General features: G+C 40.0%; 1 protein-coding gene across 1 annotated transcript in view; it reads left to right on the top strand.

Moving 5' to 3' along the window:
- LOC109919731 (guanine nucleotide-binding protein G(i) subunit alpha-3) overlaps positions 1–26,706 on the top strand; it is a 34,309-nt gene that overhangs the window by 1,291 nt on the left and 6,312 nt on the right. Inside the window, exons 2-5 of the mRNA XM_048611951.1 lie at positions 16,296–16,338; positions 17,772–17,913; positions 19,535–19,692; positions 21,309–21,437. Of these exons, the coding sequence (XP_048467908.1) occupies positions 16,296–16,338; positions 17,772–17,913; positions 19,535–19,692; positions 21,309–21,437 (472 nt within the window). The remainder of the gene's footprint in view (positions 1–16,295; positions 16,339–17,771; positions 17,914–19,534; positions 19,693–21,308; positions 21,438–26,706) is intronic.

Genomic DNA, 26,706 nt, shown 5'->3' with positions numbered 1-26,706 from the left:
GGGGGCGGGGGTGGGGGATTTTGCCCACCCGCCGGAGGTGAGGGTTTTGCGGGGGCGGGGGTGGGGGATTTTGCCCACCCGCCGGAGGTGAGGGTTTGAGATAATCCATCCATCCACATGTACAGTTGAGGATTGGTGATTTTACCCATTTGCTGTGTTTGCGGTTAAGGTCATTTACTCACCCATTCTCTTAGGGTGCTGCTTTTGCCCTGGTGTGGGAGATTGGCTGTTGAGAAGTTTGGATGATTGGGGAGGTGCTGATATGTTGCAGATTTCTGATTTCAAGGATGTGAGCTGGCAAAGACTATAAAGTGAGGTGAGGCAATGCTGTGGCTGCAGTATGTTTCAAGGGCATTTGGGTGGATGTTAGTGTATTTGTTTGGGTATTATAAACAGGAATTCTAATATATAATTCATTCCCCATTAGCCCACTAAATACACTAGCTTCCATCCCACTGCACTGAGACAAATGGAATATTGTCATCCATTGCTAGAGGGATGGAGTTTAAAAATATGGAGATAATGCTTCAGCTGGAGTACTGTGCACAATTTTGTTCTCCTTACTTGAGAAAGGATGTGCTGGCACTGGAGGGGGTGCAGTGGACTTTCACCAGGTTGATTCTGGAATTAGGAGTGTTGGTTTATGTCAGAGTTTGAGTAGTCTGGGACTACACTCATTGGAGTTTAGAAGAATGTGTGGGAATCTTGTAGAAACATAATATTATGAAGGGAATTGATAAGATAGAAGCAAAAAGGTTGTTTCCACTGGCAGGTGAAACTAGAGCTGAGAGCATACACTCACTATAAGGAGGAGCAGAATCAGGCTGAGTTGAGAAAGAACTTCTTCACCCAAAGGGTTGTGAATCTGTGGAATTCCATGCCCAGTGAAACAGTTGAGGCTACCTTCTTAAATGTTTTTAAGACAAAGACAGATTTTTGAACAGTAAAGGAATTAAGGGTTATGGTGTGTAGGTGGGTAAATGGACCACAAAATGGTCAGCCATGACCTTACTGAAATGTGGAGCCGGCTCGATGGGCCAGATGGCCTACTCCTACTCCTATTTGTTATGTTGTTATGAGACAAGGTCCAGCTGCAAATTGTAGCTGTGACTGTGGCCTACCCCAACTTGGCAGTCTTTGCCAGTTTACATTAGAAGTTTAGATGAAATCTTAAAGACTGGATAGGATTAGTAGGTTTCAGGAGCAGGGAAATTCATGAGTCAGGGTATGATAAAGATTGGGTCCCCCTTGTCCTCACTTTCCTCACCTCCAGCTTCCACATCCAACTACTTCCAACTCCAACTAGACCCTGCCACCTGGAACATCTTCCACTCCCCACCCCTGTCTGCCTTCCGCAAGGACCATTCCCATCACTACTCCTTAGTTCTTACCACACTCCCCACCAACCACTTCTACCCATCTGGTACCTTCCCCTGTAACCGTAAAAATTGCAGCACTTGCCCGCACACCACCTCCCTCACCTCCATCCAGGGCCCTAAACAGTCTTTCCAGGTGAAACAGAGCTTCACCTACATCCTCCAACCTCCTTTATTCATTAATGGGATGTGGGCGTTGCTGGCTGGGCAGCATTTATTGCCCATCCCTAATTGCCCAAACGGTAGTTGAGTCAATCACGTTGTTGTGGATCTGGAGTCACACGCAGGCCAGGCCAAGTAAGGATGGCATTTTCCTTCCCTGAAGCACATTAGTGAACCAGGTGGGCTTTTCCGCCAATCGATGCATGGTCATCATTAGATTCTTAATTCCAGATATGTTATTGAATTCAAATTCCACCATCTGCACTGGCAGGATTCGAACCCAGGTCCAGAATGTTATCAGACTCTCTGGATTACCAGTCTAGCAATAATACCACTAGGCCATTGCCTCCCCACCTAGTCTATTGCGTCCGATGCTCCCAATGTGGTCTTCTCTACATCGGTGAGACCAAATGTAAACTAAGTGACCATTTCACTGAGCACCTTCACCTGGCCCGTAACAGCCAGCCTAACCTTCTGGTCACAGCCCATTTCAGCTCCCTGCTTCCCCTCTGTCATGTCTGTCCTCGGTCTCCTCCAGTGTTGCAGCGACTCAATGCAAATTTGAGGAACAACACCTTACCTTCCGCCTGGGCACCCTACAGCTGGAGGACTCAACATTGAGTTCTCTAATTTCAAATAGTGTTCCCACCCATCTCCTCCCTTCCATTCCACCTACTGACCCTCCCTCCCATTGACCAACCAGGTCGTACCTACTACCACTATCCACCTATCACCACCATTCTGCTACATCCCCACCCACCCCTTCCCCCCCCCCCCCCCCCCCCCCCCCCCCCCCCCCCCCCTTTATCTGGAGCTCCCCCTAACCCCGCGTCCAGCCCTGAAGAAGGGTAATACCCGTAATGTTGACTTCTCCTTTCCTGCCAATGCTGCCTAACTTGCTGAGTCCTTGCAGCCTCCTGTTTGTCTTCCTTGGATTCCAGCATCTGCAGGTTTTTTTGTCTCTAACTTAAGTTGATGTCTTGCTGAGTACGTTTTAAATTAAGAGTTAGTATAAAATAGCTGTCTTAAAATCAGAAGCAGTAAGTAGCATTAGTATTTTTGTGATGTATTTGAACCAATCCTAATGTATGATGCTTGGTGGTTAAAATAAAATTTGCCTAACCATTTCTGTTTCTAGAGCAATCTATAGATAGCTCTTAACTTTTGATTTTGATGTGCATCATAATTTGAGGGGGAGGGAGGCAGAACAGTTGCAGTTCCATTTGATTATCCCGATGGCAAGCCCAGAAGATTTACTCCTTGCCCTCAGTTGAATACCACAAAATTGATTCCCACCCAAAGTCAGTTGAAATGACTTCACTGCCAATGGGTGGGAGTGAAACATTGTCGAGGGAGATTTTTTCGCTGCTGAGGACAAACGGAAACAATGTCTAACAAAGTAGGTGAAAATAAAAATATTTTGCTGTTGTAGAAGCCAGGGAAATTAAAATCTAACCAGCCTTTTAACAGAGAACTGCCAGCCGCCTTGGTCAATAAGGATTCTGCATAAAAGTTTTATTTTCAAATTTGCTGTTATCTGCTGGGCCCCTCAAATGCAGAAGTTAAAATACATCTGTAGCCTTCATGACATCAGTCCATAACTTCAAGATTTGAAATGGACTCCCTGTTTGTAGCAAGAATATTTTCAAATTAACATTTGGTGTGGATGAGTGTCATCAGTTAGGGACAGTGATCTCAGGTCAGTATATTAACTCTGCTGGTCCAAGCGCAAGTACGGTAAATTTGATCTCAACTGAGCAATCCTTAGCGTACAATATGGTAAACAGTAATATAGATTATTCATGTTAGATGTGTTACATTACCAATGTATGGGGTCCACTACCGTCTTGACAGTTAGTGTGTTAAACTTGAGATCAAGTTTGCAACTAGTTGTGTAATTTTGTTGCAAGATTTGCTCAAAACAAGCCAATTGTGGATAATTGCATACATACTGTAATTTTCCTGAAAAATATTTTCATAATGGTATGCGTGCAACAAAGAAGATACATTATAGCAAAACCATAAGTTCTAAAATATATTAGAAATATGCAGTGGGTCTGCTAGCATGAGAAAGAGGGCAATTTATATTTTGGCTAGAGACTCTTCATGATTGCTGGGCTATGCCTACCTCAGATTATTTGACTGAGCAGGTGTGTACTTTGAGTATTACTTTTCCTTTAGTTCCCACATTGAGCTTTACCCCTACCTCCCCCCACCCCCCAATCTACCCATGTGTTTTCTTACATAATGGGTCCTATTACGTATGGTAGAATTGTAGACAACAGTTGGATCAATGTGAATTTGAACGAGTGAAACACACTCAGGACTCAGCATGGGGTATCTCATTTTGGATCTTGTATGAATTCGACATGCACACGTTATGTTATTTTGCGGATATAAAAATTGGCCATGTGTTTGAAAGCGAGGAGAAACAAAGTTTTATGTACTCCAAGAGAATATCACTTGGCTGTGTAGTTCTGGAAGAAAGTGGTAAATATAAACCAATTTGGTCAAATGTGAAATGATGTATTTGGAGAGGTAAACCAGGACAAGGCAATATGCGATAAATAAATGGCATGATATAGAGAATTGTAGAAGAGCAGAGGAATTGGTGTATCCACTGATTCACGTCACCTCGAGTTCAAGAAAGTAAGAAAGCATAGAGTGCACTTTCCTTTATAAGCTGGGGCAGAGAAGAGTGGGGAAGTTACAGTAGAATGGTATAAAACACAAATTGGACCAAAGCTTGACGACTGCAGTTCTGCTCACAGCATTACTAGAAAGGTATGGTAATTCTGGAGAGGGTACAGGATAATTATGAGCATATTTCTAGAAGTGGCTCAGAGAAAAGCTTGGATCAGCTGGTGTTTTTCTTGGAATAGAAGAGTCAGAGGGGAAAATTTAATTGAGGCGTATGAAACTTTGGACTTGCATGGAGTGGAAAGGAAGGGCATATTTCCCTTAGTAACTAGTGGACATTGAATTTAAATTCCTCTGTCAATTAATTTAAATCTCTGTCATAAGAATCGCAGGGGAGTTAAGTAGCATTTTCACCCAGAAGCTGACAGATGTCTGGAGCTCCCTGCCTGAAAACATGGAGCCCAAAAAAATGTTTTGAAATGCACTTGGCAAGATATAATCAACAGGGCCACGGACCAAGACCCAGAAAGTGGGGCTTCCACAAACATGAAGACCGAATAGTCGCCATCTGTTCTGTCACTATTTTCCATTTTTCAAGGTGTGTTGAAGTAAACATATTTATTGTTTGCCCCTTTTTTTTATTCGTTTGTGGGATGTGGGCGTTGCTGGCTGGCCAGAATTTCTTGCACATCCCCAGTTGCCCTTGAGAAGGTGGTGGTGAGCTGCTTTCTTGAACTGCTGCAGTCCACCTGCTGTGGGTTGACCCACAATGCCATTAGGGAGGGAATCCAGCATTTTGACCCAGTGACAGTGAAGGAAAAGTGATATATTTCCAAGTCGGGATGTTGAGTGGCTTGGAGGGGAACTTGAAGGTGGTGGTGTTCACATATGTCTGCTGCCCTTGTCCTTCTGGATAGAAGTGGTTGTGGGCTTTGAAGGTGCTGTCTGAAGACCTTTGGTGAATTTCTGCAGTGAATCTTAGATAGTACACCTGCTACAGAGCGTCAGTGGTGGAGGGAAGTGCTGTAGGAGGCAGACTAGTTTATCACTAAGGATGCACTGGTTACTTTAAGTTTTTGAATATTGCTGAAAGAGAGACATTACTGAAACTTTTCACCTTGCACTCATCAAAAAATGCCAAATTTCAAATGATCACAATACAGGAAGAAAGATTGCTGATTGTTTGAGAAGTTGACTCTGGCTAGGACATTACTATAGAAAAAGCAACTGGAAATTATATGTGCAACCTGGGAAGCAATGTTGGCAACATCTGTCTCTTTCCAACAATATTTAAATTTTTGATTAAAATAACTAGCTTTGCTTGATTTAATCTTTGTAATATGTTGACCTTTTGAATAAAATTAAAATTTGGTGAAGATGTCATCAATACATGAGAATTTTAATGCTACTACTGTGTTCTGAAGCCTGATTTGTCTTACTGTTTTGAATTAATTATGTAGTGCTGTCATACTTTCCAGTTCTTCAGTACTGATTATGAAGGTGTAGAATAGAATGCTGAGTGTTGCACCAATAATTTTTTGTTACTAAATTTCATTGCTGAAAGATGAAACTGCAGAGACTGTTATAAATAAACTCTGCTGTCTAATGTAACATTCTGTCTGCTTAATCATATTCATTTTGAACTCTTTGTTCAGCCTCTTTTGTTATCAGTATGTTGAAAATAGCATCAGCTTACTGATCCTACATGTTAGATCCTAGAAAAAGGCTAATGTTTGAATATGAGAAAAGTTACAACCTTTTTCACAGATTTAGGGTTTACAACCAATTTAACCCACAGTATATACAAGGTGATTGCAACATGTTTAGATTGCACTCCCTGACAGAAAGGAGAACAATGACCAGTCAAACAGTCAAGTTCATATGCTGGGGAATAAATTTCACGATAGTAACAAAGTATATATTTCTCTTCTCATGTCCGTTCCCCCACGCAAGCAGGTGGAAATTAATTATTTTTAAGTTTCTAATTTTTGACACATTGATGTGTGTCAGCTAGATCTTGTAAACAAAAAAAGACTTAAATATGTGACAGATTGTGGAAGTGTTTACTTCTATGATGCTGCCCTTTTTTTTTGAGGCTAGCATTTTCGGTTCTCCAGTTGCACAACAGTATTCCGGTGAGCTATAATATGGGCTGGTCTTGAAGCAACAATATGAAACTTCAATTTGGGCAGCCCTATATGCAAAATTAAATACTTTAAGGAAGTATATTTTACCAGATAATAGCCAGGAGAATACAGTTTTTACAAAAGTCTATTGAGCATGTTTAGTGCAAGTTATACTTATTTTCTACCTAGCTGCTTTTTAATATGGTGTGCTGATTGATGAGGTAATGTTTCTGTCTCAATTTGAGAGTTGGTTGTTTAGATATTTACTCTAAATGTCAAGTTTGATTCCCCTAATATGTTGCGTAATATTGTGATTAGTTGTCTGATGATAAGCTCATAAGGGAAATCTGATTTAATTCAGCAGTTTATCCAGTCAGTGAATTTTATTCCATGCCTGTGTTGAATTAGCTTGCCTCAGCCAGGATAGTGTTAGGCAAGTTTTTTGTGAAATGTATGTTTAACCATGTAACTGCTGATTCTCTGCAATGAAAACTGAAAGCATACAGAAAACTAGCAATAAGCAAAGAAGTACAGAGAAATGGCCATTTACCTACATATGAAGTGAATATACACAAGCAAAATACTACAAATGCTGGAAATCCGAAATTAAAAAGGAAATCTAGGTCTGGTAGCAACTATGAGGAGAGAAAAATGTTAAATGAACTTAAAAAGCTTTCATTTTCGATGTTTGAATTACTCCAGCAATCACTCTAATCATGCAGTTCACTCCCTAACAAGTAATTTTGGAGGGCCTGCACACAACCTGCAGTAGTACAAGAAGCATACGTTTTGAAGTGTAGTTGTGGATGGACTGTGACTCCATGTTCCATGAGTGAAATAATAAAAATAGGTGCTACCAGGGCTAATTGGATGTGGTTTCATCAGAACAGTCAGTTGGAGAGACCACACTACAGCTGGGAAAATAACGTTTCTCATCTGCACTAAAGCTTCCAGGCTGTTGGGAAGCATCTTAGCAAAGGAGTCACAGGTAAATGTTTCTTTATGATTGCGATCAGTAGACATCTTAGGAGAGAGGGTGACTACCTCCATGTCACCTGATACTTGGAAAATAAATGGAAGCTTATTTTATTACAAGGCAGGATTTTTAAATTCTGAAATCACCTTTCTAGCTTTCCCTCCAATTTTTACAGGATTTAAGCTCCCAAAAACATGGACATGGGGCAGCCTCACCCATAATTACTTTCTATATTATTGGTTTAACTTTCCAACTTCTTTGGACACTGAAATATATTTTTAATGTGTGCTGTCATTGCTGGTTACTGAAACTCCCTTCAGATATTTAATAATTTGGATTTAAAATATAAATATATCCACATTGAAATGCAAGCTATAATAGAAAATTATACTGGCCCCTCAACAAATGATTAAACTGTATTGCATTACAAATATTAATGGGGTAGCTCCTGGATCCTCAGTGCACAGTTATCCATTGTCATTACAGTTGAATGAATTTGTCTGCCTGATGAGGTAATGAGTGAAATGCAGAATGTCATGAGATTTTATGGACTCAGTGTACTAATAATCGCATGTAGTAATAAACAAAGTTATTTTTTCCGAACTTGTAAATTAAACTGGTCGATGGGTGAACAGCTCTACAGTTCACCAGCCATAGAGTGTCACAACATGGAAGCGGACCCTTCTGACTAAACAGTCCGCACTGACCGTAATCCCAAACCAATCTAGTCTCCCCTGCCTGTGCTTGGTCCGTATCCCTCCAAACATTTCTTATTCATGTAATTGTCCAAATTTCTTTTAAATGTTGTAACTTACTCGCATCCACCACTTACTCGCATCCACCACTTCCTCTGGAAGTTCATTCCCTACAAGAACCACTATGCAAAAAAAATTGTCCCCATGTCTTTTTTAAAATCTTTATCCTCTCATCTTAAAAATATGCCCCCTAATCTTTAAAGCCCCACCCTACAGAAAAGACACCTGCCATTCAACTTATCTTTACCCTTCATGACCTTATAAACCTCTGTAAGGTCACCCTCCACCTCCTATGCTGGTCACAGCCTACCCAGTCTCTCCTTACAACTCAAACCTTCCTGGACTGGAGGCAGTCCAGGATACAGTACTCCAGAAGAGGCCTCACCAACATCCTGTAGAACCTCAACATGACATCCGAACTCCTATGCTCAAAGGCCTGAGCAATGAATGCAAGCGTGCTAAATGCTGCCTTAACCATTCTCCATGTATATAAAATTCCAAGAATTATGTATCTGAACCCCTGGGTAATACTACCCAGGGCTCTACTTTTAATTGCATAAGTCCTGCCCTTGTTTGTTTTACCAAAATGCAGTACCTTGCATTTATCCAGATTATACTTCATCTGCCACTCTTCACTCCATTGATCTTGGATAAGCTCCTTCACTGTCCACTATACCACCAGGTTTGGTGTCATTTGCAGACTTACTGACTATGCCTTCTATATTCTTATCTAAATCATTAAGATAAATGACAAACAAAAGTGACCCAGCACTGATCCCTGTGGAACACCGCTGGTGACAGGCATCCAATCCGAAAAACAACCCTCCACCGTTACTCTGTCTCCTGCCATTAAGCCAATTCTGTATCCAATTGACAAGCTCAATTGGCAAGCCCTTTATAGAGCTTGTTATATCGCCTTTGATAGTAGCATTAACTGCTGATTTCTGTCATTCAGCCAGCTACAGTCTGAAAATAATTTGGCAAGCTCTGCTAATACCCAACTAAAAATTCTTCCTGCTGACATTTCAAGTTTACTTTCATGTTACAGCTAGCTTTGCAAGACCAGAGTATCAGGAGTTGGCACTACTAATTCAGGTCTTACTGCAGTGTAAAAGTAGCTTCAAAAAGTTGCAAAATAACTGTCAAAACGTTTGTGGTAATTCTTAATACTCTTATTAACAAGGAGTTGTACTTTATCGTTTGTTCCTTACGATATCAGCTGTGGGAGATATAAAGGTAATTTGGCATGAGTGAAGGTGGTGGTGGCGGTGGCAGCAGCTGTGGCTCAAAAGAAAGAAGTTTGATGTGTTCACTGCCAGCATTTGTCTGACAGTGTCTTGAGGTTTACTAAATGTCTTGGGTTCTGTATGACTAACTTGACCAGCTTCTAACTCTTGGAACAAAGTAGTTATTTAACTCGGAGTACTACAACCGAGAAAGAGGTCCTTCAGCCTATCATGTCCATCACAGTCAATAAGCACCTATCAACACTCATTCCATTTCGCAACCAAAAAAACAAAGAACTACGGCTGCTGGGAGTCTGGAAAAAAAATTGGAAATTGACTGCTTTTCCAGCAGTGTTTCAGGTGCACCGACTGAAGAAGGGTCACTGGATCTGAAATGTTGACTCTTTTCTCCATTTCCCAGCACTCAGCTTACGGCTTGCATGCCGTGGCATTTCAAGTATACATCTAACAACTTCTGACCTGTTGTAATGGTTGTTGCCTCTACCATCCTTTCAGGCAGTGAGTTCCAAATACCATAACGCACTATAATAATAAAAAGTTCTCCTTAAATCCTCAAAACCACCTGCACCTTAGCTTTAAATCTATATCTCCTGCTAATTGACCCCTCTACTAAAAGAAAAAGTTTATTTCTCTCAACCTTATCTATGTCCTTTATAATTTTGCTGACCTCAATCAGGTCCTCTCTCAGCATCCTCTATTCCAAGGAAAACATCCCTCGCCTATCTAGTGTCTTCATAGCTGAAATGCTGCAGTCTGGGCAACATCCATGTAAATCTCCACTGCACCCTCTCCAGTGCAATCATGTCCTTCCAATAGTGCAAACAGAATTGCACTCAGTACTGCAGATGTGGCCTTTACAGTGCCATTATAACTTTCCAGGTTTTCTATTGCTTAGACTGCTAAAAGGCAAGTATCTAGTATGCCACCTTAAGCACCCTATCCACCTGTCCTGTTGCCTTCAAGGTTCTAGGTATGTGAAAACTGAGGTCCCCCAGTCCTCATTGCTTTTGTTGCCTTGTTAGTCCTCCCAAATGCATCACTTCACACTTTTCAGGATTAAGCTCCATCTGCCATTGTTCTGCCTCTCTGACCAGACTTTCTGTATCTTCCTGTATTCCATAGTTTTTCTCCTTGCTCTTTACCACGCAACCAGTTTGTTTTTGTCATCTGTGAACTTGCTGATCCAGCCCCCCTATATTTATGTTCAAATCATTAATGTACCCTACAAACAGCAAGGGACCCAGTACCAAATGCTGTGGTTTACTACAGTACAAAAGTTTCCAGTCTCTCATACAACCTTCAACCAGCACCCTCCACTTCCTTCCACTAAGCCAATTTTGTATCCAATTTACAGAATAACCTTGGATCAAAAGGCTTTTTCTTGACCACCTAGTCAAAAATTATGAAGTCTATGTCAACTGAATACCTTCAACAACATACTCAATCACCACCTAAAGAAAATTCACTGAAATTTAAGCGTGATCTCCTCTTTCAAAACCATGCTGAACATCTTTGTGTCTCTCTGTTGAGATAAATTCTATCTCAGAATTTTTTCAAGAAAATTCCTTACCACTGATATTAGGCTTACTGACCAATAGTTCCCTTTTTTTTCCCTATTATCCTTGAATACGATACCATGTTACCTATCTTCCAATCCTTAACACCTCTTGTGAGTCCAGATTTTAAAATTAATGTCAGGCCTCTAATTTCCCCTCTTACCCTCTCACAACAGCCCAGGATACATCCTCATCTGTGACTGAGGATTTATCCAATTTTAAGCTCACATTTTAAGCTCACTAATAAGTCCTCCCCTCAATTTTAATTTATTCTGATTTATCACAGTTGCCTTTCCTGATTTTTATACCTATATAATTCTTGTCAGTAGTGAACACAGGCCCATAGTGATCATTTAAAAGCTCACTTATGTTTTCCAGTTCCCCACACTGAACTAATGGGCTGTACTGTCCCTGGTTATCGCCTTGCCTCTGACACACTTGTAACAGCCCTTTAGATTATCCTTTATTTTACCCACCAGTGTTCTTTTAGTCATAAGAACATAGAGTAGAAATTGGGCCATTCAGCCCATTGATTCTGCTCTGCCATTCAATCATGGCTGACAAGTTGCTCAACCTTATTCTCCCACTTTCTCCCCATAACCCTTGATCCCCTTGATAACCAAGAACCTACCTTTTTCAATCCTAAATATACTCAATGACCTGACCTCCACAGCCTTCTGTGGCAGTGAATTTATGACCCCACTTTACTCCTTAACTTTTTCTTCAAAGTAATACTCTGCATTTTTTCCACTATTGCTGTTGCTGTTTTTAGTCCTTAGATATCACCCATAAACTTCCTTTCTTTTTCCTTATCCAATCCCGTGCATCCTTCCCCACTGTCCCCTTCGCCTATACAGGAGTATACGCTCTCTGCTTCTTTTTTTGAATGACTCCCACTGCCCTGTAGATTTTCCTGCAAGTAGCTGCTCCCACTCCACTTTGACCAGATTCTGTTAATGTAGTAAAATTAGTCTTTTGTTTTAGTTTATACTTGAAATGAGGTACCACGTTATGTTGCTTACCATGGATTTATGGTGTAATTGTAATTTCATTAACCAGGTAAATAAGATTTCATCATGGAAAGAATTTTAAACTCTACCTAGATTCAAGGTTAATGAATAGAACTTTTCAAGATTGAGATTTAGGTCTCGTATGGAAACGATCTAAAATACGATGACATAACCCGTTGGGGGTAAAACAAACAAGATAAACATTTATTATAAAAACCATGAGGGAAATTTGTGTTTTGGGTTTGATTCAGTTTGCATTTTGAAAAGCGGCTTTAGAGCATGTTAATAGGCAGTATTTTGAGCTGAGGATGTGGGTTGATGATGATTGTGTTATTTCTCGTATGTGTTAATCTTTGGAAACTGCCCTGAGGGGCATAAATTCTGTGCCTGGAGTATAATGACAAAAATATATACATGGACTGGTCAGTGAATTCTGAAAACTAATGTTTAAAGCCACAAGTTTTGAAGAAGGTGAAAGAGTTATAGTACAAAGAATGTGGATATAAATTTTACGATTTGACATCTAGTAATGGAGCAGATTAGAGGCTCACTAGAATTGCAACAAGGTTGTGATTGTACTCCAGCTTTGCCGACAATGTTGGGACTGGTCTGCACTTTTCAGCCCAGATGTTCTCTCTATATGGCATCATTTTGCAATTAACAAGAGCTGAAATGTGTAACAAACTGGTAATGTAAACAATGCAGCATTGACTAGTGACTGGTTGTGGCTTTGCCTCAGCATCAGCAAATTACAAACTATGTAGTGCTTTTAAAGCAGTAACATGTCCCAACAGCAAAGCATTATCGAACAAAATTTGACAGCAACTTATGTAAGCAGATTTAAAGTTTTTGACAAGATTTGTAGCTCCAGTTGTGGATGAGGTTGTAGACATACTTGCCAAGCCGGTGGGTTTGATTGCAAACGTTTTGTCAGCCTGCTAGGTAACATAGTCAGTGAGCCTCTGGTGAAGCGTCGGTGTTCTGTCCCGCTTGTTGAATGCCAACTAGCCCCCAAGAGATTCTCACTACACATGGACAACAAGGCACACGAATTTGACTGGGACAGCACATTGAAAATCTCACAAGCTAAACAGAGACATGCCAGGGAATTCCTGGAGGCCTGGTATTCCAACAAATACTCCAACAAACACATTGAATTAGACCCGGTGTACAAATCACTGAGAAACAAAACCAGAAGGAATACCAATCACCTCGGCAAACCGAAGCATATAAATAACAGCAGAACAAAACACCGACGCTTCACCGGAGGCGCACTGACCAGGTTACCTAGCGGCGTGACGAACGTTTGCAACCAAACCCACTGGCTCGGCGAGTGTGTCTACAACCTTATGTAAGATGATGTTGAAGTAATGGCCAACTGTTTAGTCAATCGGCAGTTCCTAAAGCCAAAGCAATTCTTCAGAAGTTTACCAACTATATTGTAAAATTGCTGCCAGGTTTGCATCCAAATCAAGGTCTCACAAACAGCACAAAAATAACTTGATAATATTTTTAAGGAAGTATTTTTAAGTTGAATGAAGGATGTGTTATCCAGATCTTTGGGAAGAATTTTCCTGTTTTTCATCACATAATGTCTCGGGATCTTTTGTGTCCACCTGAGAAAGTAGCCTAGGATAAAAATAGGAAAAATCTGAAAATACGCAGATGTGAAACAAAGTAAGCAATTCATTTGTATATGTCCTGACCATTTCCATAATCTGTCTTATTACTTGTTCTGGAAACTTCAAATGCCTCTGCTGAGCCCTCCCAACCTTTTCCATTATTTTCCATGCAACTGAATTCGTCCTTCCACTATTTAGTTTAAAGTCCTAGCCACAGCCCTAGTTGTGCTGTTTGCCATGATTCAAATAAAGCCTGTCCAATTAGAACAGCTCCGTCCTTCCCCAGTACTTGTTTCAAGGTCCCATGAATTTGAATCCCATTTTTTGACCTACGTATAATATCTCGGTTATAGCCAAGCAACCTCTGTCACTGAAAAAGTAACTGAAGTGTTGAATGCGTTCCTTTTAGATTATAATTGGAGCTTTTGGTATCCCATTCGTTACTCTTTATCCAGTCTTCCTTTATCATGATTTAGCTTTCTTTACCTTACTTGATATTGTATAATTTACTTTAACTGACAGTTCCTGTTTGATGCTTATGCTGCTTATTAATAACTCTTCAGTCTAATTGAAGTTTGCCTCCCTTGTATTAGCATCCCAAATATCCTGTTAGCTGACACACTTCCAAAGCATGAGCCTGTAGAAAATCTACAGGATAAGAAACAACTTGTGCTCTTTATTCTACTTTCTATATTAGTTACACATCGCAGACTATGAATGAACATTGTTTCAACAGCTATGAAGGAATGTATAACTTTTGAAACATTGACAGTTTCATGTCTTTACAGATAACCCAAATTCAAATACATATGTATTTAAATAATAAAATATTGTTTCTTGAATTTGAGTTACATGCACTACTGATGTTTTATTGATACTTGATTCTTTTTAAACTTTTAATTGCTTTCACTATTATTTCTGCTTTTGATATATCCCCAGCATGTTCAGAGAACCAGTAGGAATATTCTGAAACAGGTGTCACATTTGTTGGCACTGTTGCACAATAGTGAAGGTTCTGTAAGGTTTTGGAGTAGATCTGTAGCTCAGGTTGTGGGTGTTGAGGTTGGTTGGCTCACTGAGCTGGTTTGTTGTTCCTCAGACGTTTCGTTACCGTGCTTGGTAACATCCTCAGTGCAGCCTCTGATGAAGCGTTGGTGTGTTTTCCCGCCTGGTTTTTAAACTCTGGGCTCTGTTGCGATTCTACGGCCTCCCTAAAGTGCACAAGCCGGAAATCCCCCTCAGACCCATAGTCTCCCTACCAGGCACTCCATCGCACAGATTAGTCAGAGAACTACAAAGAAGACTCGAGCACCTAGTCAACAAATCGCCCCACTCCATCCACTTGGCCCAAGAATTCCTCAACTCCATCAAAGACGTAAAGATAGAGAACGAAGAGACCATGATATCGTTTGATGTCACCGCCCTATTCACGTCAATAGACATACCACTAACAAGGGAAACAATGACAACACTACTTGAACAAGAACACGAACCCAGTGAAACCATCTCCAAGGGCAACATGCTTAAACTACTGGACCTATGCCTGACCACCCACTTCACCTTCAACGGCCAAACGTACGAGCAAATCAGCGGGACACCCATGGGATCGCCTGTCTCCGGACTCGTAGCAGAAGCAGTGATGCAAAGACTGGAAAGGACTGCCCTTCCGTAAATCCAACCTAAACTATGGATACGCTACGTAGACGACACCTTTGTCATCATTAAACGGACCACACTAGAAGAGACACAAACAACACCCTCACCGGAATAAAATTCACCAGACAAGAGGAGAAGAACAAACAACTCCCATTCCTGGACGTCATGGTAGAGCGCAAGACAAATGGGGAACTGCAAACGAAAGTACTCCGAAAAACCACACACACAGACCAGGTATTGAACTTCAATGGTAACCATCCCAGCACACACAAACGAAGCTGCGTGCGAACACTATTTAAAAGGGCAACAACACACTGCAGCAACATAGAACTATGCCAAGAGGAGGAGGAATACCTCTTCCAAGTTTCAAGGATAATGGATATCCAAAGAACTGGGTCAGGAGATGCCTACGGGAACAGCATCAGAAAGATTCTACACACCCCGACACACTTATCACACTACCCTACATCAGGAACATGTCAGAACTCACCACCAGACTTCTACGACCGCTGGGCATCAGAGTGGCACACAAGCCCATATCAACCCTAAGACAAGCACTCACCCGAACTAAAGACCCACTCCCCGCAATGGACAGGACCAGTGTCATCTACAAGATCCCCTGCAGAGACTGCGAGGAAACACTACATCAGACAAACGGGAAGGAAACTAACAACAAGAGTGCATGAACACCAACTGGCTACAAAAAGTCACAACCAATACTCACTCACTCTCAATCCACATGGACAAGGAGAACCACGACTTCGACTGGGACAACACCAAGATCCTGGGACAGGCTAGGCAGAGACAAGCACGAGAATTCCTGGAAGCATGGCACTCCACGAAGCATGCTATTAATAAACACATTGAACTCAACCCCATATACTTTCCACTATGGAGGAAACCCGGAAGTGAGGCAATCCATCGCAATGGACCCCAGAGTTTAAAACCCGGCGGGAAAACACACCGACGCTTCATCAGAGGCTGCACTGAGGATGTTACCAAGCACGGTAATGAAACGTCTGCGGAACAACAAACCAGCTCGGCGAGCTAACCAACCTCAACAGTGAAGGTTCTGTGTTTAGTTGTGACTATTTTTAAGTATGTTTGTTGCAATTGAAGGTTATGTGAAGGTGCTGAGATGTGATAGTAGTTATATTTTTCTTTTGCAGGTGCCGGAGAATCTGGGAAAAGTACCATTGTAAAACAAATGAAGTGAGTCTGAAGCAGTTTATACATCTTTAATAATTTATTGAATTTTGTTTAAGTTTTAAAATGAAGTGCACACTTCAGTGTAGACCTTTGAAACACCAATATGAGTAATACTCTACATTTAGATTAAGTAGAACTGTAGTAACTTCTGTTAATTGTGTCTGTTGCTTTTCTTCATGTCATATTAGGAAGCTCTGTATTCTCTACATTTTTTATCATATCTCAAACAGTAAGAGTAACGTTCATTATAGTTACACAATGTGAATAGGTGCGTTATTCTCTATATAAGATTAACAGAATGCAATAAAACCTCAGTTTAATGTTCATAACTTTTCATGCTACTATTCAATCTTTTATAGATGTAATTCTTTAAAGTTGCTTATTAAAGGGTAAGGAATACTGATTGCAGTGTTTGTGCATTGGCCTTTGGTCTCCTAGACGTCATTTAGTACAGGGTGACCCTTACCAAAACTTGAAAGTTAAGCAACATCTTACTTGTCACTGTTGATAAACTAAAAGAAATTACTCCTCCATGCTTTAAGAAGACTTTCAGATTTGATGACCATTGTAGTTACTACCAACAAAAATAAATAACGATCGATAAAATCTTATTTGTTTCTGATCCTATTACAGGGTGGTGCCTGCTCTTGTGTGTAACTCGATTTCTGGACAAATATCTTGGCCATTTCCCTTGGTTTAAAAGACGATATATAACTAGGTTTGATCAAGCAAAGTGCATCTTCCTGTTCAAAATGCTGTCCCCTAAAGTTTTGATACTTGAAAATGTAGTTTGGTACTTGGAAGAAACTTTGTCACCCGATAGTAAGGCCCAATGTCAAACTCTGAACTTTGATTGAAAAGCTGCTGTTTGAGAGACGCATTACTTTTGGTCTGGATTAGGATCTTTTCAGAGACAACGTACTTCACGACAAATTCCAACTGCAGATGAAATCCTTTGTGAAATGCAGATATAATTGATTTTGCATGACAGATTCTATAGAATTCCACTAAACCTCACCAGTGCAGTGCATGTTTATACCTGTCAGTACCAGCAATGCTATTTTCCAAGATTAGACCGAATTGTCAAGGAGGTCAATTCAGTGCCATGTCTTGTGGAACTATTTGCTAGTGTTGTTGGAGTTGACATTGAGTGAGGAGATTCAAGATTGTGGTTCATCGTGGAAATAACCTTGTTTTCACATTACTAACTAGAAGTAGTTAATTCTTTTCTCCTGATAAGCCTAAAGTAACCTTCAATTATGATCTAATTTTTTAAGTGAAGGTTTAACAGTGCATTTTCTTTTGAGTTTCTGTAATTTGACTATTTTTATATGGTTTCACATTAATTTAGTTGTCTTCAGTCCTGTACTTGAGTTTATTTCAAATTTGAATTCTGCAGCTCAATTTTAATTTTTTTTTTGCCTTTACCCTTGCAGAATCATTCATGAGGATGGGTACTCTGAGGAGGAGTGCAAACAATATAAAGCGGTGGTCTATAGCAATACAATTCAGTCCATCATTGCTATAATCAGGGCCATGGGGCGTTTGAAGGTTGATTTTGGAGACCCAACAAGAGCAGTAAGTATAAATCGTTGATATTTAAGTATACTGATGCAGTCTTTTGGTTACTGATGAGCTGAAATATTACAGAAGAGGATTGAGTAGAAGAGACTCAACTTAAGAAACTGTGGCTAATATTTAATTCTATTCATTAGTATAGCACGAGCTGTTCAGAGTAGTGTTGGAAAATCGATTTTTTTTTTTTTTTGATTGGCCATCATTTAAAAGACAGTTAATTTGTTCGATTTTAAACTTCATTATAATTTGAGATTATATTGAGACATTTTAAAGAGATGACTTAATACTTTTTTTTTTTAAAAATTGTTTTGTGTGTACTGGGGAGAATGAGGCTCCATTTAATCTGCATTGTTCTTGTATTAGAAATGCTTGCATATAATTGCTAGAAATGTTCTATTGCCTGACATTGAATATCACTGACTTTTGAGAATAAAATTAATTTTGTGGTTGTAGTCAATAGCAAAATTAAAGATAAGGCCATTTTACCTTTCCCTTTTTGAAGTTCTGATCAGATCTAAATTTGTAAATTGCAGTATTTTGAAATTGGTTATTAAAGATAAAGGAAGGCTGAAAGTACAGGGGATTCTGTGGTAGTTGCATTTCAGCGTAACATTGTGTTAATAGAAAATAGAGGCATATAAATAATGGGGTCTACGGGAAACGCAAGGTTGGGGGTGCAAAGGACGCATAATTATATTTTCCAAAATTCTTCCTCACCTGTGTAGCTTCATTCTTATAACTGTAGTTATAATAATTTATCGGACAGATGATCTTGCGAAGAGGTAGTACATTTATGAATCTGACCTTTCATTTGCAATGAAGTGACAGCTGGGCTTTAAATAGAGTTCTGCCACTGGAAATTCCAGCAATGGACAGTACTGCATAATAGTGCGAGCATGATCCAAAAGAGGTGAGCAGTGCAAAATTGAGAGAGAGTGCTCTCAGCCAGCATACTCCCCAGAAATTGACACGTTGGCAATTTTTAGTAAAATTCCCTCCTCCATTTACATGCTGATCTGACCTGATATTCAATCGGCACAGACTTCTGGATAGATTTAAGTGAAGCAGAGGAATCTGACCTTTCTTTCCTATGTAGCCCATTGGCATTGAAGTTAATTGTAGGATTGAAATGTGTTGTAAACCTGAGTAACATTGTATTCAAAATAGTGCTGGAAATGAGCAATCCATACTCGATGGAATCGCCTTGCAGCCAGCACAAGTTCGCATTTTACAAATAGCGTTCCTCTATTCATCAATCGCGTTATAGCCAATTCACGTTGCCGGAACACACGTTATAGGAGAACCCCTAAGTAACGGATTTAACAGGCACAGATTAAAACATTGGAACAGTGGTTCAGTTTTTAACTATGCTGTAATGGATCATGTTTATTGTAGTTTCAGTTGCTAAACATTTTTTTCATTTCAAATCTATTGTTTAATTCTTGGTTTGCAACTACTGTTCATTCTTTTTAATTAAGCAATAACATTTTTCTAGGTAGTTGTGATGTATGAAATATTTGTGTTAATTGTGCAAAGTAAAGTCTCTTATTTACTGGTTTAAATGTATGGTGCCATACCTTTTAAGGTAGTTTCCAACTTTTAAAGTACTGTTTGTGTGTAGGATGATGCCCGGCAGTTGTTTGTCTTAGCGGGAACCACAGAGGAAGGGATCATGACAGCAGAACTTGCAGGAGTTATCAAACGATTGTGGCAAGATGGTGGTGTTCAGGCTTGTTTTGGTAGATCCAGAGAATATCAGCTGAATGACTCTGCATCATAGTAAGTATCATTTTTTAAGTACCAAATTATTTTGTTAATAAAGAAAACCTGATTGGGCCAGGAAGTTTCATGGTCATAATGCATCTAACTAAGGTCTGTGCAACGAATAGTAGTAAACAACAAAATTGAAATCACTATCTAAATGCAGAAAGTTTCCTCAAAAAAATGAATGAACTGATGCACAAATAGAGTTACATGGTTTAGACCTAATCGCCATCACAGAGACACGATTGCAAGGTTATGAAATAAATAGTCTTTGGTTACACAACATTTTTAAAAAGAAAGGCAAAATGGCAAAGATGGGGTATCGCCCTGATAAAGGATGACATAAGGATGTTTGTAAGGGAGGATCTTGGTTTGGAAAATCAGGAGATTAAGAATATCAAGAGTATGAAAGTGTTGGGAGTAATTTCTCGTTCCCCCTAACGGTAGTTATAACATTGAGCAAGCAATTGTCACAGCTTGTAACAAAGGCAATGTAATAGATGTGAGAAACTTTAATCTTCGTAGAGGTAGGACCAATAAAATTGGTGGTGCTCTCATAGGTAAGTTTTATTTGGGCCAAGTACTTAACCTTTATTGATCATCTTCCATCCTAAAGGAACGTAGTCAGCCAGAGAGGTGGACATGATTGTAATTTTACTTATAAAAGTTCTGATGTTTATTTACTGTAGTTTGTAGGACATACACAGCCATGACAGATTTTTAATCAAAAGTAGCTTTGTATAAAACAATGTCATTGTGAGTCTTTTGTTTTCGTGGATTGATGATAGTTTGACGGAAATGGTATGGCATCATCCATTTTGTTTTGTTCTCCTGACTGAAATGGTGATTGTGAACCAGATTATCATTAGCTAATAAAATGTTGTCCAGGCTAGATGTTTACCAATACACTTTCTCCTGTTCCTTCCCTATAGCCTTTCTTTTAAAATTCAATTGCATTGACTGTACCAAACAACTGAGCATTCTGCTCCAAATGGGAAACCAATATCATGCACTTACTTTTGTGTAGAAAAGCACTGGTTCTCAATTGTTAGAAACTGTCAAAGCCACCAAAATTGATAGCTAGAATAAAGGTTGCAAGATATTGTGCACAAAAATGTTTTATGACCTAAATGTAACATTACTTTTTAAAGTTGAAGTGCATGAATAGCCTAGAGACATGCAGTAGTAGCACAGCATACCAGACGGGTAATTTGCATTTGTGCAGCGCAATGAGTTGTCAAACCTCTAATCAAAGAAATAGTTTAGGTTAGATGGGCTTCAGATTGGTTTCACAGGTCGGCACAACATCGAGGGCCGAAGGGCCTGTACTGCGCTGTTATATTCTATGTTCTATATACCTTAAGTGATTTTTATAATTTCCACAAAAACTAACACATTGATTTGGTCTGACAAGTCAGTGTGAAATTGTAGGAAATTTTGTGTTGTTGAGCTCTATCTCGTCTATTCTCATTAGATTCTGTCAGTTACTCTTCAGTCAACAATAATTAAGCTATTATGTATAACAAGTGATTAAAAGTAGTGACCATTGGCCCATCTCTTAGAAAATTAATTGGATTAGATTTAATAGTATATTTTCACTAAATTTATCAATTGTAAATCATTTTCTTCAGTTATTTGAATGATTTGGATAGAATTTCCTTACAAGGCTACATTCCAACTCAACAAGATGTTTTGAGGACCAGAGTGAAAACTACAGGCATAGTGGAGACACACTTCACCTTCAAAGATTTGTATTTTAAGTAAGTAGTAATTTTGTTTCACCCGAGTATGTGCTATTTGTAATTTGTCATTTCACAATATAAATAAACATAAAATGCCACAACCAAAAATTGTGATCACATTTGGATTCAGTATCAGTTTTGAAAAACTTTAATCTCTAGAAGTGAAATGAATCAGTCATTTGTATTTATTGTGTATGTTGCTGAAATGGTCATCTGACTCAATAGGTGTATTGCGAGGTATTGCATTTTGGTATAACAAACAAGGGTAGGGCTTATGTAATTAATAGCAGGCCTTGGGTAGTCTAGAACAGAGGGACCTAGGGGTGCAGGTACATAATTCTTTAAAGTTTGCATCACATAGACAGGAAGGTTAAAAAGGCGTTTGGCACACTTGCCTTCATTGCTCAGTCCTTTGAGGAGATGAGTTGGGACATTATGTTGAGGTTGTACGGGACATTGGTGAGGCCTTTTCTGGAATGTTGTGTCCAGTGCTGGTCACCCAATTATAGAAGAGATATTATCAAGCTGGAGAGGGTTCAGAAGAGATTTACCAGGATGTTGCCAGGCATGAAAGGTTTGAATTATAAGGAAAAGCTGGATAGGCTTGGGACCTTTTTCACTGGAGCGTAGGAGGTTGAGAGGTGACTTGATAGAAGTTTATAAAATAATGAGAGGTATAGATAGTTGATGGTAGTTGTCTTTTCCCTAAGATGGGGAATTTCAAGACTAGGACGCACACTTTTTTAAGATGAGAGGAGAGAGATTTAAAAAAGACATGTAGATGTTTTTACACAGAGGTTGGTTCGTGTGTGGAATGAACTTCCTGATGATGTGGATGCAGGTACAATTACAATGTTTAAAAGACATGTGGATGGATAGATCAGTAGGAAAGGTTTGGAGGGGTATGGGCCAGGAGCAGGCAGGTGGGACTAGTTTAGTTTGGGATTATGTTCGGCATGGACTGGTTGGACTGAAGAGTCATAGAGCACGGAAACAGACCTTATGTATGTACAATGACCCATCTTAACCAATTAAGGAAATGGGTAGGGAGAAAAAAACTTGATAAAAACAGAAGGACATAAGCTGAATTTATTAAAAACATACTAAAGGGCAGAAAGATAGCATTAAGAAAAAGTACAAAAGGAAAAGTAAGTAAAAATGAAGTACTAGAAAATCTCTGGGTCTAGAGGCATCTGGAGAGAGAGGAAATATTGGATTAAAATCTGTTTTAATGTCCAATATTTTGTCTGTTTCAGATTCCCCAGCATCTGCAGTATTTTGGTTTGTTAAAGCAAAACTAAACAGAATGAGCACAAGGAGGGAAGTCAGTGACATAATGTCACTTGACTAGTAATCTAGAAACTCAAGCTAATGTTCTGGGGTCATGAGGTCAAATTCCACTATGGCACTTATTGAATTAAAAATTCACTAAAATCTGGAACAAAAAAACAGCCTCATGGTGAGCATGTAACCATGGTCCATTGCCATGAAAACCAATTGCTTCAATAATGTCCTTTAAGGAAGGAAATCTCTGATCCTTTATCTGTTTTGGTCTGAATGTGACTGGACCCACTGGTATATGGTTGACTCTTAAGAGCTCCCTGAGATGGCCAAGCAAGCCATTCAATTGCATCAAACCACTACAAAGTCTAAAGAAAAGAAAGGAATGAAATGGGGTAAGTCAAATGGCATCAATTAGGCACTGGAAGTTACTGTGACAAACTCGGCCCTGTCAACCTTCCAAAGTAGTCCTTGCTAAAATTGAGAACTGTCTCATGGCTTAGCCAATGGCCTGAAATAGTCATACTTTCAAAATCATACGTTACAATGTGCCACACATCACCATCACCTGGCTATATCCTGCCACACCAGAGGGAAGACCAGACCCTGCCCACTTTCATGGCATTAGGTCAAATGTGAACAAGGAAACCTCCTGATTTCCACCCACTCTTTCCCATCGCCCCCACCTTGCCTGAGTCAGTGCTCTTCTATGTTGAATGCCACTTAAAGGAAGCGCCGAAGGTGGCAAAGGCACAAAATGTTCCCTACGTGGGGAACTTGAATTTCGTCACCAGTGTGGCTTGGTAGCACCGTTACTGTCTGAGCCTTAAAGGACATAGAATTAGAGTAGCTGCGATAGGGTTAGGGTTAGGCTTAGAGCAGCTATGTTAAGTGCTGAGGGAACCAATAGAAGGGAAAAAAAATCTACTTGACTTCATCCTTGCCAGTCTACCTGCTGCAGTTATCCAGCCATGATGGTGTTTGTAGAAGTCCTTGTGGAACTAAAGTCCTGTCATTAGGTTGAGGATGTCATCCAACATGTGGTGCATTACCATTGGACTAAGTGGGACACACTTAGAACAAATCTAGCAATCCGAAACTGGACATCCATGAGCTGGTGTGGACAGTCAGCAACAACAGAACTGTCTTAACCACAATCAATGATCTAATGAATCCAGCATATCCCCCCACTCTACTATTGCCATCAAGCTTGGGAGGTCAACCCCAGTTCAATAAAGAGTGCTGGTGAGCATGCCAGGGCAGCACTAAGCCTAACTAAAAATAAGCTGTCAACTGGAGAAGTGACAACATAAGAATACTTTTGTGCTAGACAGAAAAAGCAACTCGCCATAGATGAGGCTAAGCGACCCCACAATCGATGGATCAGATCTAAGCTGTACATGGTGGGCAATTAAACGATTCACTGGAAGATGAGACTCCATAAATGTTCCTATCCTCAATGAGGAAAGTCAACAGATCAGTGTAAAAGACCAGGCTGAAATATTTATTTCCACCTTCAGCTAGAAGTGCCAAGTGAATGATCCGTCTCTGCCACCTCCTTTATCCACAGCATTACAGATGCCAGCCTTCACCAGTTAAAAGACACTGCAAAGCCTCTGACGTACATCTTGGCTGCAAAAAAATGAAGACTTGTGCTCCAAAACTAGTCACATTTTTGTCCAAGCTATTTCAGTACAGCTGTAATACTAGAATCTCTGGATAATATGGGAAGTTGCCCAGCTATGTACACAAAGCAGGGTAAATCCAACCTGACCAGTTACTACCTTAGCAGTGTTGTCTCAATCATCGGAAAAGTCGTGGCAGGAGTTGCTGACCTTAGCTTTGAAGTGGCATTTGCAAAGGAATAACCTGCTCAGAGTGTTTAGTTTGGTATCGATCAGAATCAGATGATCCCTGGCCCCTCTTCAGATCAAAGAAGCCTGTTTTATTGACACCTCATTCACTCCCTTCAACACGTGCTTCTGTCACCACTGCACAGTGACAGCCATGTGTTCCATCTACAAAATGCACTATAGTTACTCACCAAGACTCCTCTGAAGGCACCTACCATACCCATGACCTCGTGCACCCAGAAGGATAGGGGCAGCAAATAACTGGGCGCACTGCTACCTGCAACAATTTCTCCTGGTCTCTCACTATCTATTCTTGGAAGTATTCTGCCATTTCTTTACTCATTGGGCCAAAAATCTTAAACTCCCTTCCCAACAGTACTGTGTGTCCCTACACCTTAGTCTATGGTAGTTTAAGAAGGCAGCACTGTCTCCACAATACTTAGGCAGTAAATACTGGCCTAGCCTGTGATACCCACTTCCTATTACCAAATTTAAGAGGGGGCGTTGTAACCATGTTGTCTTGGTCATTGTTCTCCATTCACAACAAGCTAAATGACTGAACAGCAAGGTACATGTGTAGCTTTTGCACATTCTTGTGGAGTATTAAAGCAGCTGCCATTCTGAGGAACAGTAGAACCACTTTCTTGGAAGCAAAAGAATTGTAATGCAACACAAAGCCATGACTGAGATAGTAAGAACTGCAGATGCTGGAGTGAGAGCTAAGTGTGGAGCTGGAGGAACATAATGAAGAAGGGGCCAACCCGAAACGTCAACTTTCCTGCTGTTCTGATGCTGCCTGGCCAGCTGTGTTCCTCCAGGTCCATAATGTGTTAACACAAAGCCATGACTGTTTTACCTCCCTGCCCTCTTAGTGAAAAATAGTACAGTGACAATAGTTAGCTGTTATTTATAGCAACCTTCCAACTACCCTACAGCATAAATGATGAGGAAAACCCCAGTGCATGGAGTGCTACAGAAACCATAAGTCACCTCTTGAGTATAATTTGATATCTACCAAGTCTAAAATTACTTAGATACTGAATCTCAGAACACAGGTTTAATTGGAATTCGTAATGGAGAGCAATTGTTTACACTGAGATGTTGCTTCATACGTTTACACTGAATTTTAAGGCTTTGTCAACTTTGAAAAGTTTTCATATTTAGTAAACTTTTTACGTGTAGAAAGCTGAGTTGGCACCTGGCATGCTGATTCTATTTGTGTATAAATTGTGAGATGAAAGGAGTTTTAGTTAAGGACTGGAATCTCATATGAATTCTATCTGCCAGTATTTTGACTGTGAAATTGTATATTTAATTCTGAAGACAGCAAGATGGAGGGCTAAGTCCTTCCCTGATAATATACTTAGTTTTGGATCAATGGGGAAATAAGTGTAATATTGCTTTTGTACCAAGCAAGTCAAAATCTTTTCATTATTCTCCAGGGTAGTCTATCAATGATTTTCTTTTTACAGGTATGCAACTTGAAATATTAACTGTCTCTTTCCACATATCCTGGCAGATGTGCTGTGTATTTCTAGCATCTTTGTTTGCTTTGAAAAGTCTTCCCTTTGAGAGTTCGCCTTTTAAAACCTAATTTATTCACTTGTTGGGAAAACAAATCTATGTATACTATATGGTGCAAGGCTGGATGAACACAGCAGGCCAAGCAGCTACACCTTGTTATCTCAGATTCTCCAGCAGTGGCAGTTCCCACTTTCTCCGAATCAATTTTAACCCCTCTGCGAAGCTATTTTCTGAAGAAGGGTCTAGACCCGAAACATCAGCTGTCCTGCTCCACCTGCTGTGTTCATCCAGCTCTACACCTTATTATCTCAGATTATCCAGCATTGGCAATTCCCACTATCTCTGATGGTTATCAAGTTACTTTTATGTACTGTATGCTATCTGATGCATATTGGATCAGTTCACTGTTCCAGAAGAATTGAATGATCTGGCTTTTTTGGAATGTGTCATGGAATTAGCCAACACCCATATGCCATAATTTTCAAATCTAAATTCTAAAACTTTTAACATAAATCTCACACCTTTCATCGCAACATATAGTATACATAGATAGTAGGAACTGCAGATGCTGGAGAATCCGAGACAACAAGGTGCAAGGCTGGATGAACACAGCAGGCCAAGCAGCATCA

This window comes from Rhincodon typus, chromosome 25, assembly GCF_021869965.1.
Source record: "Rhincodon typus isolate 14 chromosome 25, sRhiTyp1.1, whole genome shotgun sequence".
Taxonomy (NCBI): domain Eukaryota; kingdom Metazoa; phylum Chordata; class Chondrichthyes; order Orectolobiformes; family Rhincodontidae; genus Rhincodon; species Rhincodon typus.
This window is presented reverse-complemented; position numbering and strand designations above follow the sequence as displayed.